The sequence below is a fragment of the Trypanosoma theileri genome (genome assembly GCF_002087225.1).
Source record: "Trypanosoma theileri isolate Edinburgh chromosome Unknown TM35_Tth_30_V1, whole genome shotgun sequence".
NCBI classification, from domain to species: domain Eukaryota; phylum Euglenozoa; class Kinetoplastea; order Trypanosomatida; family Trypanosomatidae; genus Trypanosoma; species Trypanosoma theileri.
The window spans coordinates 365,260-377,690 of NW_021639872.1; the positions used below are offsets into that span (position 1 = coordinate 365,260).

The following is a 12,431-nucleotide window of genomic DNA, read 5'->3' on the forward strand; positions in this document are numbered from 1 at the left end:
GGGCGTTCTTTGACCCTCTTCTTTATTTATTTTATTTTTATTTTTATTTTTGTAATGTTTTGCTTCTTCTATTATTCTTCACAAGTAAAGGAAAAGAAATTAACTCCTCAGAGAGGAAAGGAGGAGGAGAAAAAAAAAAAGAAAAGAGTTGAATGCCTTTTTTTTTGGTGTTTTCCTCTTTTTTTTGTAGTTATTCTTTTTCCTTCTCTTTTGTGTCTTTTTATTTTATTATTGTTATTGTTTATGATGAATTCTTTTTATATGGTTTGAATTTGTCTCATTGCCTTTATGTACAAATTCTTCTTAACTGTTTTTATTTTTTTTTTCTTTAAATTTCGTTTCCTTCTTCTTTGTTGCACTGGTCATTCTATTTAACGGACTGATGCGTCTGAAATTTAATTCTTTTCTTTCTCTTTCATCTTGTTGATTTTCCATTTGCCTCTCACCGAATGTGTGTAAAATCGCTGGTGTGAGGTGATTTTTTTTTTTTTTTTTTTTAATATCTTTTGATTTCTCTCGACTGTAGCACTTGGGAGGGAATAACAAGACTACCCTTCACACAACTGAAGGGAACATACAAAAGACAAATTTCTTAAATTGGCGTTAGGGATTGTACTGCAATGCAAGTCCCATTGCTGCAACAACAACAACAACAGGAGCAACAACAACAACAGCGACGTGTTGCGTATCTTTATGTTTCTCGTGAGTCTCTGTACGAGGAGACCAATGGTAATAATAGTAACAATATTAATAATAAAGAACAGAATGGTGATAATGGCAGTATGGATGAGGAGTGTGATGAGTACAACATGATCAATGAGGAAGATTCAGGTGATGGCGAGGACAATGATGACGACCATGGTCCCCTTTTGAGTCTAGATCAAATAGCTGTTGAAATGCATGTTTCAGTGGATGATCTTTTTCACGCTCTACAGAACAGTAGTGCAAACAGTAGTAATGATTCTAGAGCAGACTATTATCCATGTTGGTCCCTTGCTGTATCAGAGAGTATAAATCATAGTGGAAGTGAGGTATCAGATCCCAACAGTATTAGTAGTAACAGCAGCGGTAGAAAAAAGAGTTCCAGTAGAGAGAGAAGGAACGGTAGTTCCAACAACAATAGTAGTACCCTAGATGATAATGATGATGATGGAGGAGGAGGAGAAGAAGAAGAAGAAGAAGCCTTAATGTCCACTCACCGGCATTCCTCAAGGGAGGCAGTAGGAAGAACACCATTACTGCGGTTCTCTCTGGAGAGTGCAGGAACAACACCACCAGTCGCAACCACAATGGAAGGAAGAGTCAATCGTGAGATTGAAGAACATTTACAGGAGGCGATGGGAACAGATGAATATAGAGGACCTATTTTGTTTTACGCATCATCTAATAGCGGCAACGCTTCACATCTCACACACTACTCACTCTCAGATTCTTCATTTACTCGTTCGCTGAATACTATTCCCCCTCCTCTTCCTCTTTCTTCTGGTTCTTCTGCTGTTGTTCTTGTTTCTACGGGTTCTACTTCTTCACCTTCACCAGCACGAACACCAACACCACCAGCAATGGAACGTACACCATCGTCGTTGCCGAATCCTGCGAAACGCCGCATTCGGTTTGGCAGTCGAATTGTGAGCAGTGTGTCTGTATACACTGTTGATAGCGAGGTGTATCTTGGTTTGCACTTCCGGCAGCATTGGTCTAGTTGGGCCGCATTACTCTGCGGTTTTATTTTGGAAAGTTTATTTGAAGTACACTTAAAATGGTTTGCGAATATCGGGGGTGCAACAACTACTGCGACCATCCCTATTGCGCATTGGGTGTATACATACCGTGTCATTCTCTCTATAGTGTATAGTCTTGCGTGGCTGCCATGCTATCGCCGTCGTCTGATGATGAACGCGAATAGTAATTCTAATAATAATGATAGAAATTTTCTTAATGGGAATCGCTTTAGAAGAGGATTACGTAGTTTTTGCATGAAGAAGTTAAGTATGACATTCTTATCATCCTTGTGCTATTCACTTGCTACTGCCACGATGGTGCTGTCGAATGAAATGTCAGGATCTTCATTATTTTTTACTGCAACCATCATGCACTCTGCGTGGATTCTTCTTTACCGCGTTGCACGACGGCAAATGGTTTTCTTTATTGAGTGCTGTGGTGTATTCCTTCTTATTCTTGGAAATGTGTTATGTAATATTGATAGTACACGCGCGATGGGTCTGCGTGAAACACTATATGGGAATATTATCATGACAGGTGGGAGTATTCTTTTTGCGGCTGCTTTTCTACTTATGGCGTTTGGTCTACAACATCAACTCTGCACTACAGTGAGTATCACTGTTGCCGTTGGTGTGGAATTGTTTCTTATCACTCTTATTATGGGTGTATGCTACGGCTATCCAATGATATCAACATCATCATCAACATCAACAGGAGGAAAAGATGATAGCATGAATGCTGGATTTCTACGTGCAAACGCCCTACATGCGTTTCTACTCGGTGTAGAAGATCTTCTCTTTAGTCTCATGTATCTCTACGCCCTGTTCCATCTTGATGTTCTCTCCGTCTCTGCCTGCTTTTCACTCAAAGTTGCTATTGTTCCCATTGTTGCCCACTTTGTTGTTTGGCAGCACGCCGCTGTGGTCCCACCTGTTGTTCAGCTGCGTTGGGGGCCGTTGCTCTTCACGGGCGTTGCGGTTGTCGCCACAGCGGCGGCGGCGGTGATGTACTTTGCGTCTGTGCGGCGTCGCTTTGTGGCCCGGCGGTTATTTCACCTCCGCGGCCTCCGCCCCGTGCCGGATCCATACAGGAAGAAGGCACGGACACGGCAACAGCGACAACGGCAGCAGCTGCAACAGCAGCGGTACACACCACTGCCATCATCGGAATCAATGGCAGGAGTACGGTGATGGTAAGGATGATAATATAGTGATAATAATGGTAATCATGATCATAGTATCCGTTGGAAACTGATGTGTGTGGATATGGATACGTTTGTGACTGCACCTGTCTCTCTCTCTCTCTCTCTCTCTCTCTCTTTCTTTCTTTCTTTCTCTCGTCGCCAGTGAAGAGAAATGCTGTCTCTTCAGAGAGTCTTTTTTTTTTTCTTGCTTTTTTTTTTATTTTTATTTTGAGAACATCAATGTATCAGTGTTTCTTATCTTTTTTTTTTTTTTGTACTCTTTTTCTTTCCATTGTTTATTATTCGAATAAGAAACAATTCAGAGTATCTGTGTGTATACACACTCTTCTTATTGCGTGTGCTAGCTAATGACGGAGGGGTGAAGTTTGCTTCTGTCGGTCTTGTCCTTTTTTTTTTTTTGTACACATCCCTTCTTATGTACCACTGCCTTGTTGTCGCAATCACTGCTATCATTCCTATCACTACTATTGCTTTTACTACGATTCGTATCTGTTTCTTTTTTGCTTTTCCAACTAAACCAAACAACAGATCTCCCACATTGTGGTGGTTCCCAGTAGTGTGTGAGTGTACATATATATATATATATATATATATATATATAGATGATGATGCGGGACGACGCGGTGGCTGAACACACGGTGGCCATCAAGGACGTTCTTCTTCGTACTGCAGAGCGCCGCATGATGGCACTCGGCGGCTTCTACGCAGACTTGCAACTCAGCGACGAAGTGCAGCGGGACGCCGTGCGGGACGTGCAACTCGCCCGCATGTGGGAACAGCAACAAATACGCCGCGCAGTGCGGCGGGCGGAACTCCACACCGAACGAATGGCGGCCGTCCAGCAGGCGGAGGATCCCGCAGCGGTGTCTGTTGCAACTGCACTGAACGCCCTCGCACGAGATTTACGCTCGCGTGCATTGGCGGTGCTGCAGGCGGAGGGAAATGCCGCAGAGGCACAATCGCAGCAGCAACTAGACGCATACCTACACATACACAATAAGGATAACAAGAGCAGGAGGAAGAGTAGCCACAGTGTGAACAAGAGGGAGGATGTATCAATGCGAAGTGAACTGCCGCGTGTGGTGCTGAATATAAACGTGGGTGGCGGCCATGTGGATCGGCTGGTGGTGCGGGATGGCGATGATGTGGAGGAACTCGCAGCGGCGTTTGTGCGCCGGCATGGACTACCGCAAAGTGTAATCCGTACACTTGTGGAAGAGGCGCAGGCAGCATTGGAGGAGGAGGAGGAGAAGGAGGAGAAGTGGAGGAAGGGCGAATAAAAGAGGGCTTTTTGCAAAAAACAGCGATAACAGAAACGAGGTTGATTAGAATCAACTAGACACGGAAGTTATTCCTTATCGAGTAGTGCTCATTCATCATCTTGATGATTGATAGTGACAACAATGACGATGATGGTAGTTGTAGAAGTAATAATAATGGCTGCTTTGGTGACTGGTGAAATAATTCTCATAATGATCGATGTATGAAGTATGTACCATTCCTTGTAGTGTTTCTTTCTTTCCTCCTTTCTCTCATATAACAAAGTGTAAGCATAACTACGCATCACACCCCCAATTCAAACAATCACAAACACAAAAAAAAAAAAAAAAAATAGCAAAAAAAGAAAAGGAAAAAAAAAAGAAGAGAATAAAAGAGAATTTTTTAAAATGGCCTCGGCGCCGGCCTCCACCAAGAAGTACAAACTCGTACTGCTTGGTGACAGCGGTGTAGGTAAGTCATCGCTGGTGCAGCGACTCGCAAAGGATGAATGGAACGAAAACCAAAACTCCACCGTTGGGGCCTCCTTCTTCCGCTACGCCTGCCCCGTAGATGACACCGCCGTGCACTTCGACATTTGGGACACCGCCGGGCAGGAAAGATATAAAAGTCTCGCCTCGATGTATTACCGCGGGGCCGCCGCCGCACTGGTGGTCTACGAGATTCCATCCTACGAGAGCTTCGAGCGGGCAAAGTATTGGGTGCAGGAACTCGCGGCAAACTCACCGGAAACTATCGTGACGCTTGTGGGGAATAAAAGCGACTTGGCGGCCACACACCGCGAGGTCTCGAGCGATGAGGCCGCCGAATACGCCGCCGCACATAATTTGATGTTCGCAGAGGCGAGTGCGAAGGATGGAACGGGCGTGCAGGCGGCGTTTGTGGCCGTTGGGCGGCGACTGCGGGCGACGAATTCTCAAAATGCGGTGCGGGAAGGCGGAGTGGTGGGGCGGCAGCCGAACACACAACCGCGTGAGAGCAGCGGCGGATGCTGCAAGTGATGATGATGATGATGACGAGTAAAGGAGAGTGTGGAGAAGGAGAAGAAGAAGAGGTGTACACACATACATACAAGTAGATTATATATGAAAAAAAGAAAGATGTGGTTCGGAGAATCCGTGTGATTCTCTCTTCTCATTTTTTATGTGCATTTCTTGTAATGTGGGATTCTTAGCCACTCATTCTTCTTTTTTTTTATTTTTGCTTTATGTTGTTTCCCATGCTGTGGTTGTTTGTCCACTTTTTTAGTATTCTACTTGCGTGTTGCCGAATAGCCTATTTTTAAGGTATATATATATATATATATATTCTTTTTTTTCTTTTTCTCAGCAGTTGTTGTGTTTTTTGGTGTCTGTATTTTGCAGAAAGTGTGTTGCTTTTTTTTTTTAAAAAAAAAAGAAAATCCCATGATTAGTAGTAACCGTCAGTATCGAACAAGAGTTGTTTTTTATTTTCAGGTTTTGTCTCCTTTCTCCCATTCAGGCAAAAAAAAAAAAAACTAGGAGAATAACTCATTGAGAACGCGAAAAGTTGAGAGTGAGGCAGTGAAAAGGAAGAAGAAAAAAGAAAGAAAGTGAAGAAAAGCATAAAGAAGAAAACCACATTGAAGTGCCGTTTGTGAAGTATATATATGTACTGTCGGTTCTTTGTAATGTTTACACGTTCTGCTCATCTGACACTGTGTGCGAGTGGCTCTATCGCGGCCCCAATGTATTGTATTTCACTGCCGTGAAAATATATCATTGCTAAAAGTACCTGTATTGACAGTCTTTGTATATTCATTTTTTTTTTTTTTCTTCAGTTGAGAAAACTGCCCCCTTTCTCTTCCTTGTTTCTCTTGCTACTAGTCTTGCAGGACTGCATCGACAAGCCTAAACCTAAACCCAATCAAAGAAAGAAAGAAAAAAAAAGAATAGTTAAATGGCAGCAGCGCTGCTCCGCGAGGCGGTGGCTCTGTACGAATCCGGCAGTTTAGCCTCTGCACGCGAGGCCGCAGAAGATGCCCTTCACGCAGCGGATCCACACAACGACACTCTCTTCGCTGAAGCCCTGCTGGTGCTGGCGAATGTGTACTGCGCCGCAGAGGACTTTGCCGAGGCGGAGCGTCTCGTGGCGACGTGTTGTTGTTACGTTGAACAGCACTTGGGCCCTGCACACATTGGTGTGGCGACCGCACGGCTGAATCGTGCCATCATTCTATTAGAACGCTATCGTCTGCGTGGTGGGAATCATGACACTGCCAATACGAATGGCAATTCTAATAATAGTGGCAGTGGTGGTGGATTGCAATGGGTGGAGCAGGCGTATGCGTTGCTGCAGGCGGCGGCCCGTCAACTTGAGAATGTCGACGGCGTGGAGCGGCTGTTGCTTGCGGAGGTGCTGCACAACACGGGTGTGTGCTGTGAGTTGGTGGGCCGCCACGTGGATGCCCTCGCGGCGTACATGCGATCCATGCAGATACGCGTGCACTACACAGACACCGCCGGTGTGTGTGATTTGAAGCTCGCGCTCACGATGGAGCACGTGGCGATGTTGTACCGACTGCTGCAGGGCGCGCGGCTGCAGGAGGCCGCACGGCTGATGGACGCCGTCGCCACAACACGCAGACGTTATTTGGGCCCACGCCATCCCTTGTTTGCGGCAGCCATTCTCGCACAAGGTGTGATTGCCGCCGAGTTGGGTCACAAGCGGCGTGCGGTGTTGTTACTGCAGAAGGCGTTGGATATACGCAAACGATTGTATGGGGAAGAAGATCCGCAGACACGTTGTGTGGCGCAACTGCTTGCAGAGATATCATAACGTTCCATAGAAATAGAAGGAGAGGAGGAGTGGGAGAGTGAGAGAGAGAGAGAGAGAGAGAGTTGAACGCTAATTTGCTACATCAGTTTTGCCAGAGTGAAATTAAATCTTATATATGAAGAGAGAGAATGTGTGTGTGTATATATATATATGTAGTGAGGTTTTTTTTTTTTGTTTTGGTGTTTTATTATATCTGCATTTCTCTCTCTTTCTCTCTTTTACAGACAAAAATATTAGTTCTAGGTCTTCTCCAAGACTACGATAGACACCAAAAAAAAAATTGTATAAAGAAAGAAAAAAAAAAAAAAATACCCCCAACGGGACACGTGGGAGTTATTTTCCATTATTATTACTATTCTTATTGTATTATTCTTATTGTTATTAGTTATTATTATTATTCTCTTTCATGCGAGAAGGGCAAAAGTGCCGCCTCGATGTCTCCACGTGGGATGCATCACCGATGAAGCACTCTGCGGCGTATGCAACTGTTATTGGTGTTGTTGTGGGGGAGCGACGCCACCGCGATGACGCTTCTCGGGTGTTGTATTACTTTCATACGCTTCGCATTGAACGGCCTATTGAGATTACCGCTGCTGAGAAGAACAGTGGGAGTAGCAGCAGTAGTCTTCTGCACTCACGTCGTGAGAAGAAGGAGGAGTTGTCTGTAGGCGCACATGCACTTAACTCTGCTGGTGGATTTAAGTACAGCTTCGATGGTTGGTATGATGAGATATTTCTTTACAAGATTGATGAAGAGGAGTTAGAGCCACTGCAGCGGGAGTGGTGTATGGCGATGGAACAGAACACATCCCCGTGTGAATTGCTGTATCTCTGCTACGCCAGTAGGCCCTGGTTTGAGAGTCCCTTCACATCTCTACAGTATATACAATTACCAGATCGCCATTTGTGTTATTCTGTCTCTATCTGTCATCGCTGTTTATCGCCCTTTGTCTCGCAGCAGCAATTACGTGAACACCTTACCGCCTACTGCCCCCACCGCCGTCCTCCTGGTGTATTACTCTACAACGATACAACCTGCGGTCGACGTGTCTATTACATTGATGGTGCAAAGGAACTACATTACGGCCGTTGTTTATCTCTACTTGGGAAATCATTTCTCGAGAGCAAACAGGTGGAGAATGATGTGGACATTTACGAGTTCTTCGTTGTCACCGCCCCGCGGGCATCACTGCCATATGTAGTTGGTGAGATGGATGAGTCTACATTCCGGCATGAGGCCGCCCACTTTGACGCGGAACACTGGGACGGTGATGTTGTGATTGGTTACTTCAGCCGCATCAAACACACACCGCAGCATTGTCTTTCCTGTATTGTTACACTTCCAGTATTTCAACAGCAGCGTGTGGGTTTCTTTATGTTGGATGTTGCCTATCGTTTAACAGCCATGCGGCAGTCCATGTGTGGATGTGAGGCGGCGTGCGGTACACACGGTGGTGCCATTTCACGTCCCTTCTCTCCACACGGACAGGCGTTGTTGATGTCGTACTGGCGGCAGCGCGTAACAGCAGCGTTAATGCAACAGGAATTACCATCACAGAGTATGAATAGCAATCACAATCACAATAATAATAATAATAATATCCATAACAATCAGTATAAAGATGAAAATAGTCAAAAGAAGAGTCATGAAGGAAACAATAGTAGCGACTCGAATGCCACCTTCTCATTCCGTGGGCTTCACGAGAAGGTTTTGGCGGGTGGATGTTACATACATGAAGAGGACTTGCGTTTCTTTGCTTATCATGATGAACGCTGCTTCTACGCGCGGATCACACCAGATGTGCCAGTTCCTATAGTGAATACAAGACGCAAAGTACCACCACCAGCAGGAGGAGGAGGATCAAAAGCAATAATAACAAATACTTCTTCAGATAATGCTACTACTACTACTACTACTACTACTACTACTACTACTGCTATTATTAGTACGAAAAGTAATGAGAAACAGGAAGAAGACGATAACGTTGAGGACCCACTGGAATTTATACCACCGTCGTCTGAGTTTGTGGGTTCGCTATTACTGTTTAAACACGATGTGGTGTGCGGTGAGAAAATACCGGGTGCTTTTGATGAGCGGTTTTGGGCCCGGGATGCCAGCGGCCGCCATCCATACACCCGTGCTCTATTTCACTACTAGGCTTTGTTTCTTTTTTTTTTCTTTTCGTATTTGTGTTGTTGATGTTTTTCTTCATTTTACCCTTCCTCTTCTGGTGAGAGAGGTGGGGGGTTCTTGGGGTTAATTTCCAACAACAACAGCAACGTCATTTTATTATTATTTCTTTACCGTCACTATCGGCAGCACTGTTGATATGTACACACACATACATACATATACAGGGTTGGTGTAAGCTTTGCATATCTTTCTCTCTGTTTTAAACTCATGTTTTTTTTTTGCATTTAAACTTATTTCTAGATTCTGTACTCTCTTTATGATTTTATCACTTGTGTTTTCTTTTTCTTTCTTTTTCTTTCTTTTTCTTTCTTTTTCTTTCTTTTTTACACAACCACCATACACTTGAGACGGGGAACAATTCTTTGTATTGCAATTATAGCAGCAATAAAGAGAACAGAAAATACCCACAGCTACAAATATATACGGACAAGCGAAGACACAACTGAGTAGAAAAGAGAGAAAAAAAAAAATACTTAAAGAAAAAAGAAATAGAACAGACCAAATCAAAAACAAGAAGAAAAGAGGCATACCCACTTGTACATACACGGGTACAAATTTATTATATATATTATTATTATACAGGAAATCAAAGATAAAGTAATACAAACACCAGACAACGATGCCTGCGGAGGAGAACACGCTTAGTCTCTTCCTAGCTGCGTGCCGCAAAGAGGGAGTGAAGCAGCCTAATACAATTCTTATTGAGTTCTTCCGTGAACACCCATCACCCAGCGAGATTGAGGAGATTGACCTCAGCAAAAACTACGTTGGCAATCGCGGTATTATGGCTCTGCTGGATGTCATTGAAGTCTTGCCAGCATTCCGCTTTTTGAACTGTTCCAACCAGAAGTTGTACAACACCGATCTCAGCGATGACAGTGTTAGAGGGAACGCGACGGTAGATCGCATTGTGGAGGTGTTTAAGGTGCACCCCACCGCCAACGCACTGGATATCAGCAACAATCCCATTTCCAACTACGCTGGTCGCAAACTGTTGGTACTCACACAAGTCAACCGCCGCATCTGCCGTGTGGAGTTGAGTGAAACCCGCGTGGACTTTGAGCTCCGCAAACGCATCACGAAAGAGTGCGAGAAGAACACCATCGCCCTGTGGGAGGCGCAGGAGCCGGAGACGCCGAAAGAAGAGGAACGGGCATTCGGTGAGGGCCCCGTGTGGGTGCCCAAGCAGGCCGCACCCGATCTCACGGCCATTGGCGGTGGAAAGAACAGACGCCGCACCGTGCGCAGTGAAGGTATTGACCCGGAGAAGGCAAAGATGTACAAACCACCATACTTTGAGAAGTCAGAGGAGGAGGTGCAACTTATCACGAAACTCCTCACACACAATGTGCTCTTCTCATTTCTCAACACACGTGATATTAAAACCGTGGCAGGTGCAATGCAGCGGGTAGTCTTCAAACACGACGACTGTATTATGGAAGCAGGACAGACTACATGTGATAAACTGTACATTATCCAATCTGGCAATGCGGATATCATCAAGGAGGGACAAAAGGTGTACTTAAAAACAGAAGGCACAGCAGTAGGAGAGTTGGAGTTAATGTATGATACGCCTGTTGTGGCCACTGTGAAGGTGTGTACAAATGAACTCGTGGCCTGGGTGTTGGATCGTGAAACGTACCGCAATCTCGTGATGGGAACGGCCATTCGTCGCCGTGAAACTTATATGCAATTCCTCGCAAATGTCCCGTTCCTCGGCGGTCTTGACAATTATGAGAAGTTACAACTCGCCGATGCCCTCAGCAGTGATGAGTTCGAGCCCGGTAATTACATCATCCACTACGGTGAGGAGGGGGAATGGCTGTATATTATCATGGAGGGCACCGTTGAGGTGATTGGACGAGATGCGAATGGAACCCCCACGCGGGTTTGTGAGTTCACACGCGGTGATCACATTGGAGAGTTGGAGTTTCTCAACAATCACCGCACGGTTGCCGACGTGGTCGCCAAAACGCACGTCATCACGGCGAAGTTAAATCGCCGACACTTCGAGATGTGTCTCGGCCCCGTGATGGATGTACTCAAGCGATGTGCACATGATCCAAAGTACGAGTACTATCAGAACGTTCTCCGTACAGGTGCCGCCCCACCATCACATGCAGAGTCATCATGAGAGTATTAGAGGATAGAAGAATAGGTCTATTATATATATATATATATATATATATATATAAATATAATGCTGTAGGTGTTTGTGTGTGTGTGTCTTCTGAGTCAATTGGCAAATGAACGGGAATAAAGAAAATGGGCGGGAAAACAAGAACAAAAACAAAAGGAATGGAAAGTAATAAGAAAAAAAAGAATCAAGAAAAAAAAGACCAATCAGGATAAGGAATGGAAAGAAGTAGATAAAACGAAAAAAAAATGAAAGCAAAAAAAAAAAAAAAGAACCTTTTCCAAGAGTGATCGCAAGAGTGAAAACTTCAACAGTGTGGAGGATAGAAACAAAAAAAAAAAATAATAAATCTACTATCAGTATTATTGCTTTTATCATTGTCACACTGATATTATTATTGTTCGAATTATTATTAGTAGTATTATTATTATTGTAATGATCGCTCTTTTTTTTTCTTGAGGACAAATGATGCTTGAACACACACACATTACCTATACTAGCAGAGAGTCTCATATGTATAAATTATTGCTTCTTTGTCTTTTTTATTTATTTATCTGATAATATATATATTTATATTTATATTTATTTATTTATATATATATCTATTATTGTAAATGTGAATGTGTGCTTGTACAAGTGCATCCGTATATCATTTGATGGTATATATATGTTCATATACTCTTGCGTGTGCATGCAGGTGTTTGGGTACATTCACCACGTTACATGTGTCAAGTTTTTTTTTTTTTGTTTGTTTGCACTAACCTCGCCTGTTCCGCAGGTGAGATGATGAGAAAAAAAGAAATAAAATCGAACGGTCACAACAGAACAACAACAAGAACGAACAGAACAGAAATGAGGTCATGCAGTTTTTATGTACAGAAGAAAAAAAAAAAGAATGTGAGGGAAAACTGGGGAGAGTGGTTTGCATTTTCTTTCTCTCCTGATGTGTCTGCATGTATAAGCTTTATTTGCTTATTTGAACCTGCGCTATATTTTTCCCTCCCTCACCCACTTCACCCCTTTCTGTTTTTTTTCCCATTCTTTCTTATAATTTGTTTTGCGTTTCTTTTTTTTTTTATGTTTTTTTTTTTTTTTTT

General features: G+C 43.8%; 6 protein-coding genes across 6 annotated transcripts; all 6 read left to right on the plus strand.

Annotated features, from left to right (window-relative positions):
* Positions 1-620: 620 nt before the first annotated feature.
* TM35_000302330 (uncharacterized protein) lies at positions 621-2,912 on the plus strand (the record flags this gene model as incomplete). The annotated part of the gene is made up of 1 exon (XM_029028556.1): positions 621-2,912. One exon carries the CDS (start codon positions 621-623, stop codon positions 2,910-2,912), a length of 2,292 nt encoding a protein of 763 aa, XP_028880259.1.
* A 619-nt stretch (positions 2,913-3,531) lies between these two features.
* Positions 3,532-4,206, plus strand: TM35_000302340 (uncharacterized protein; the record flags this gene model as incomplete). Its single annotated transcript, XM_029028557.1, has 1 exon — positions 3,532-4,206. One exon carries the CDS (start codon positions 3,532-3,534, stop codon positions 4,204-4,206), a length of 675 nt encoding a protein of 224 aa, XP_028880260.1.
* Positions 4,207-4,593: 387 nt separating this feature from the next.
* On the plus strand, positions 4,594-5,205 carry TM35_000302350 (small Rab GTP binding protein; the record flags this gene model as incomplete). The annotated part of the gene is made up of 1 exon (XM_029028558.1): positions 4,594-5,205. One exon carries the CDS (start codon positions 4,594-4,596, stop codon positions 5,203-5,205), a length of 612 nt encoding a protein of 203 aa, XP_028880261.1.
* A 919-nt stretch (positions 5,206-6,124) lies between these two features.
* On the plus strand, positions 6,125-7,003 carry TM35_000302360 (uncharacterized protein; the record flags this gene model as incomplete). The annotated part of the gene is made up of 1 exon (XM_029028559.1): positions 6,125-7,003. The coding sequence occupies one exon, from the start codon at positions 6,125-6,127 to the stop codon at positions 7,001-7,003; it is 879 nt and encodes a 292-aa protein (XP_028880262.1).
* A 406-nt stretch (positions 7,004-7,409) lies between these two features.
* TM35_000302370 (putative histone acetyltransferase) lies at positions 7,410-9,161 on the plus strand (the record flags this gene model as incomplete). Its single annotated transcript, XM_029028560.1, has 1 exon — positions 7,410-9,161. The coding sequence occupies one exon, from the start codon at positions 7,410-7,412 to the stop codon at positions 9,159-9,161; it is 1,752 nt and encodes a 583-aa protein (XP_028880263.1).
* A 655-nt stretch (positions 9,162-9,816) lies between these two features.
* On the plus strand, positions 9,817-11,331 carry TM35_000302380 (protein kinase A regulatory subunit; the record flags this gene model as incomplete). Its single annotated transcript, XM_029028561.1, has 1 exon — positions 9,817-11,331. One exon carries the CDS (start codon positions 9,817-9,819, stop codon positions 11,329-11,331), a length of 1,515 nt encoding a protein of 504 aa, XP_028880264.1.
* Between the last annotated feature and the right edge of the window lie 1,100 nt (positions 11,332-12,431).